Source organism: Megalops cyprinoides, chromosome 17 (assembly GCF_013368585.1).
Source record: "Megalops cyprinoides isolate fMegCyp1 chromosome 17, fMegCyp1.pri, whole genome shotgun sequence".
NCBI lineage: Eukaryota > Metazoa > Chordata > Actinopteri > Elopiformes > Megalopidae > Megalops > Megalops cyprinoides.
Window position 1 is genome coordinate 26643940 of NC_050599.1, and position 6463 is coordinate 26650402.

General features: G+C 41.6%; 1 protein-coding gene across 1 annotated transcript; it reads left to right on the plus strand.

Moving 5' to 3' along the window:
- The first annotated feature begins 1650 nt into the window (after positions 1 to 1650).
- Positions 1651 to 4814, plus strand: LOC118792148 (proto-oncogene c-Fos-like). The gene is made up of 4 exons (XM_036549874.1): positions 1651 to 1934; positions 2925 to 3134; positions 3504 to 3611; positions 3723 to 4814. Exons 1-4 carry the CDS (start codon positions 1788 to 1790, stop codon positions 4404 to 4406), a joined length of 1149 nt encoding a protein of 382 aa, XP_036405767.1. The 5' UTR covers positions 1651 to 1787; the 3' UTR covers positions 4407 to 4814.
- The last annotated feature ends 1649 nt before the right edge of the window (positions 4815 to 6463 follow it).

The following is a 6463-nucleotide window of genomic DNA, read 5'->3' on the forward strand; positions in this document are numbered from 1 at the left end:
AAAATACTCTTCACAAACGTTTACTAAGCTCACGGATGAGTTTTGATTTTAGGGATTGTCACATGTTATTGGCCTATATCAACATGTGTTCTTTATTTTTTGAAACATTAAGAGTTAATAACGGCTGTACAGCTATGTTCGCAAACAAATATTATTTGCTCGCATGCAAGATATGCGTCAGTTTATTATACATTTGATTTTAGCGTGTGATAATGAGAGGCTATTGCACTATATAAAATGACACTATAAAATGTAATGTTACGTTTTATGATGATAAAATGTATCAGGTCAATGTAGTACTGAATTAGCTCATTTTTTGCTTTTACAAGTAAACGACAGCGTCTCTGCAGCACTGCATCTGATAACTTCAACATGATGAGTTCATCCACGTAATTAAATCAAATTATTAAAATAAAATTAAAGAGGCAACACAACTGCTGATCAACACTTTTACTACAATAGCGCTACCAAGTACAATTTGAGGTCATGTGAACAGGATGTGCCATATATGGTATGAAAGCTCTCCCCGGTGATTGGCTGGCTGACCAGCTGCATGTAAATTTTCTGTAGCCCCATTCTTTGCATTTTTCCAGACTGATTATCTAACGCAAATGGAGTCGATGAAGTGGGCACTTGAAAGGGTAGCACACAGACAGAAACACTAAAATTCAGTTCAGATTTCTATTCCAATCAACGGTCCCTGTTTTTAAGATTTTAGATCTCGCGTGGCTTTGCTTCATGCTTATGATATTATGCTTATGATATTATTGGGAAACAGCATTATTTTCTTGACCTTTTATTCTACTTGTAATCATTTGTGCAGTTTGTCCATCTGTGTGCTGTGCTGTGTGTGTGTGTGTGTGTGTTTTGGGAGCTACCATATGAATATAATGATGATGCACAATCAATAAAAAGCAAAAAGGAATGAATTGCTGCATTTATGTCTTTATTTCTTCTGCCATGCTATTAACAACGTGTGCTCTCATTTGAATACAGTAATGACACAATCAAACAATGGCAAAAATGGAAAAATATGCTGAGGCATTCAACTGAGATTCAACTAACTGGGGCCACTGACCACTGACCTAACTGGGGCCACTGACAATTCTATATTAACACTATTCAGATAATAATAGTGTGATTTCATGAAATATTAACATTTTTATTAAATATTTTCAATTCTTTTACATGTTCTGGTTTGTCTGCCCGACATACCTTGGCGTACATAATCAAATCAATGTGGCTTTTAGTAAGGTAAATCCTATATAAACGGCAAAAGTTTAAAATTGGATGGTTGTATCTGTCTTTTAAAAACATACAGAATTCCATTTCAATTTGAGCTGAATGAAGTAACATATTGCAGATACCATATTTCAGATCACAAGCCTCACGTGATAATCTATAGGCTACACTTCTTATTTCAAGATTGGAATCCTGAACGTTTTCCCAATAATGAACGATTTATCCGGAATAAAACACAATGTTCCTTTGTATGAGAGGCGGCATTGTTGAGAAACTGATAAAATGGAGTTGTTTATTTTCTCATCCAAGGCTCTCCCCTGCACACAAATGGTACAGCCTTTGCGCACAGATTTCATTCATAAAATTGTGACACAGTATAAAAGGAGGAGCGAGCAAACTAACCTAGCAGTTACCGGGTTTGTAAACCTGGAAGAAAGAATAGTGAAGACTACGCAAGGGAAAGTATCGTCGGTCACTCAATTGACCATTTAAAGGACATAGGATTGGTGATCTTTGCATGCCAGCGGTTGCACCTTTTTGGCGACATGTTTCAAAACTTAAGCCCCGACTACGATTCCTCGTCTCGCTGCAGTACTGCATCTCCTCCCGGGGACATCCTTGCATACAACCAGCAATCTCCAGCAAATTCGGTTTCTGCACCCTCCGCTTCATCGATGGAGAGTACGGAGCAGGTACTTTAAGGATTAATTATGTTGATTATGACAATAATTATTGCTTTAATGCGTCTCTCGTTTTGCTTGTATTGAACCATGTAGCGCGCAGTAGTACTCGCGTAACACAGAGGGAAAACTTGCTTTGACAGATGCGCGCTCCCGTTTCATTGATAAAAAAGAGTCCAGCAGGACCGTTAATGATAATAACGTGTGCCAGTAAAGAAATAGCTGACCATTCGACATCAGTAAGTAAGAAGCGTGCATACAGGTAATTGAAAGAGACTCAAGAGTTCATAGCAATGTATTTAAATATACCAAGAGACAATTACGATATTTTGACTGAAAATATTTTCCTTGCGGTGAGTTTCATCTCCCTGATTCAAATGTGCTAGGTGGGGAAGTAGGGGGGGATTAAGTTGTGAAGGCACTATGCAGTATATCAAAAGATGACCATAACCTCATTAATGTATGACCACAACACAATTTAGCGTCTGAATATAAAACGCAAATCGCGCAGTTTTAGTGGGTTTAAAATGCACGAGATTGGCAGAAGTTATATGTCTCTTTTCTGTGCCCTCTAAATGGACGGGTTTGTTCATTGAAGGAAAAATAAATAAAAATAGGAGACTCCACAGCAATGTTGCGTCAGTGTTGACGTCAGCAACAGTTATAAAGCCTTGTATTGATCGGATGGTGGATATGCGTATGTGTATGTATGCATACGTATGTGTGTGGGTATAAATATAATGCAGTCGCGGTTCTTTGCATCTTTAAAATGTGTATTTATATATGGTAATATACAATATAGTACAATCCGTATCATTTTCTGTGCATTTTAACTGTTATAAAACATGCTATAAAACACCGTAGAACATAGCCTATATAATATATTATAATTGTTTTAAGGGTGTTTTATAAGCTTTAAATCGCATTAGATCAAAACGTAAATTAATATAAATTAAATGTGATTTATGTTGAGTAATTAAAATGTGTTACACTGTCTTGCAGGAATTCTGCACTGAAATGGATGTGTCTGGATCCCCCTTTGTTCCAACTGTCACTGCAATTTCCACCACCCCAGACCTGCAGTGGATGGTCCAGCCAACCATAAGCACGTCTGTTGCACAGTCTCACAAGGCACAGAGCGCCACGCAGGCGACTCGCAAAGCATGCAGCAGCAAGGGACAGACCGCTGCCAGAAAGGCAAAGAACGAGCAGGTAATTCTCTCTCTCTCCCCCCCCCCCCCCCCCCCTCACTGCAGCGCATAGACAGCCTCACAGAGAGCAACACAGATTAATAGCATGGTTGCATTTCTTTTTTCCTTAAAAATCACCCTGTGCATTGCCAGCAGAACAGACTACCCGTGTTCACATGCTGCAAAGGTGCGCTTAGCTCAGCCATCCACTTGATATTCAGCTCATGGCGAGTCTGCAACAATGGTCTATTTTTAGATGCACTTAGCAAAGGATATGTTTTGCCACTCTTCTCCAGAAATTAGACATCGGCTCCGGAAGTCGAGGCTTAGGGAGATGAACTGGCAAGATTGTCCAGGGTGATAATTGCGATTGTTCTTGTGATTGACACAGCTCTCCCCGGAAGAGGAGGAGAGGAAGAGGATCAGGAGGGAGAGGAATAAAATTGCTGCGGCGAAGTGCCGCAACAGACGGAAGGAACTCACCGACACCCTGCAAGCCGTAAGTGGACCCACTGTTGTCTTGTGGAATCGGGCTCTGTGACCAGCGATGCAGGGAGGTATGTGTCTGCTGCTGGGGCTCACCTGCTCCCGATCCCTGTCATCCCTGCAGGAAACCGACAGGCTGGAGGATGACAAGGCTGTGCTGCAGGCGGAAATAGCCAGCCTCCTGAAGGAAAAGGAGAGGCTGGAGCTCATCCTGGCTGCCCACAAGCCACTCTGCAAAATCCCGGACGACACGGAGGCCGACTTCCGGGAGCCTCTGGACTCCCCCCAGCTCCTCTCTGCCCTGGAGGAGGGGAAGCTCCCCGAGGGTGGCGCGGCGGATGCCCCCTCACTGCCGGAGCTTGACGGGTCCACCGTACCTGCCGTCCCCACTGCTGCTGCCGCCATCTCCGGGAACTCCAACATCCTGCTGTGTGCCAGCGCCGAGGCCAGCCCCTGCGACCTGGAGGCTTCACTCGACATGAAGGAGGAGCCCCTGGACGGCCTCCTCCCCGGCACAGGGAGGGCCGCTGCGGAGACAGCACGCTCCGTCCCAGACGTCGACCTGAGCGGCTCCTTCGGGGCCACAGACTGGGAGACGCTCTACAAGTCCGTGTCTGGCGACCTTGAGCCCCTGAGCACGCCCATCGTGACTTCCACCCCATCCTGCAACAGTTACCTGTCCCTCTTCTCATTCACTTACCCGGAGTTTGACCCTTCGACCTGTGAGGGTGAGCACTGCAAAGGGGGAGAGGACAGAACCGATCTGGCGATAGATATCCTCAATTCTCCCACCCTGTTGGCTTTATAATGGCCGACGTCAGAAAAGATAATCAGCTGGACAGAGAGTGAAGATCGACGGGACTCGATCCCATCTAATGTGACATGGTGTCTGTTCTTTAATGTGATCAAGCTTTTGATCCAGAGGTTGCATCCATGAAATGTTTACTGTTGCCAAATCAATATTAACTTCTTCCAAAACACAACGGTATAGGTAAAAGCATGGAAATTCATATTTCTGACAGAGATGTTAAATATGTGCAGGTATTAAAAGCATGCAGAAGGGTGCCATAAATTTTGAAGAGTATTTTGGTTTTTTCTGATGTTAGATCTTTTAATGTATTGTGATGTCCCGTTTTGTGTTTCGATTGAACTGTATGTTAATGTGTAATATTGAATATAGTGTCTGGGAGTACACATGATATCCATTGCGTTTGCATGCCTCAGCGTTCGACGTTCTGTGATTTCCTGTCATTTTCAAACCGTTTAGTTTTCCATGAAAACTTTTAGTGTGCTACATTATCTATCAAGATGAATTTTATGACATAGTTTATTTTTCTACCTTCAGAGTTTTGACTTGTTTGTCAAGTGCAAAAAAAAAGATGAGCATTGATTGCTTACTATTATCATTAAATATATTTCAAGTGATGTTTTGGGTCCCATGTTTTTAACCTTTTCAGAGTGTCCAGAGTGAAAGCTTTGTCTATTCCAAAGGTGTTTTATTATAAAATGCAATTACATATACAACCACAGCCGAAATACAACAGGTGTGCATGGAGCATGAATCGCTTTTATCTAACTAAAACAGAGGAAATTTTCCATATTTTTACAAGAAAATAATTGGATAAAAGGATGGTTTCTGTATGTATTTGTGTGCAGGCTCCTCTGTGCTACAGGCACAAGCTCAAAAGCAGGTGCGCAGAATAGTTCCAAATGTTCTGCCAAGTCTTGCAACATGCACTAACTTGAAACTTTGACATGGGTGCTATTGCACAATTTATCTGCTGGAACATTTGCTGCCTCCATGTTATAGCAAACGTATAGTAGGAAGGTTCACCTGGGGCAAAGCTACCCTCACTTGGACTTCTGCATGCACTACCTTTGTGGCAACCAGTCTTCCCAAGTCTAATGAGCTGTTGATCGATCTCTAGTATGAATTATTCTCTTACTATGCTCTGCCCTCTAAGGTCACAACGTGTATGTAAGCATAGTATGCTTGTCACAGTATGTGCTGATCAATCAGATCGATTCTCAGATAATTAAAGTTACATATCCTGAGGCCTTTAGAAAGAAGTTATATTTGCATGCTTGTTTTATTTATTCATTGGTTAACTGATTTACAGACAGAGCCCTTTAAGGTGAATGTGTCAACACCTGGTATTGAAACCAAACACATGCTGGTGGAAAAAAGGAGTGGGTAAACAGTGATGAGCCAAACCTGCATTGTGTGAAAATCAGTTTCAAGACAAAATCACAGAAGACAATGACCTTAGGAGGGGGTTAAATCTCAGGTGTAGACCACTAGTCACCTGACCTATGTGGGGCCCGCAATGACTGTGTCTAATCTCCTTTATTAACACCTGTTCAAATTCTAATAGAATGCAGTGCCCCCCTTGTTTAAACCTGAGGTTTACACCCTGATAAGACTGAATTGAATCCACCACACGAATGAGTTTTTGCAGTCTTGGTTTGAGGTAAAACAATATTCTTTGCGTATTTAATATTTGAATATAGATGTGTGATGTTGTTGGACATGGAATATAATATATTCATAAATGTGAAATTGCTTTATTTAAAAAATATCTACAGCTGTATTGGGCTTGTAAACAACATTTAAAGTCCCATTGCGATCTGTTAGGGTCAGCTATTCCTCTGATGTTCTTCTTGGAAATGCAATAATCTAGTCTATATGTAGATATATATTAGATATTATATTTCCCAGCCGTTCGCTATGTGCTGGTCTGTCTGGAAATGTGTATTTGCTGGAAACATACATATTCCTGCAAGGGTAAAATTAGAAAGTCTTTCATTAAAACGTCTCTACCCAAAACTCACAAGTTATGGTTTCACTTAATTGTTATTGTGGCT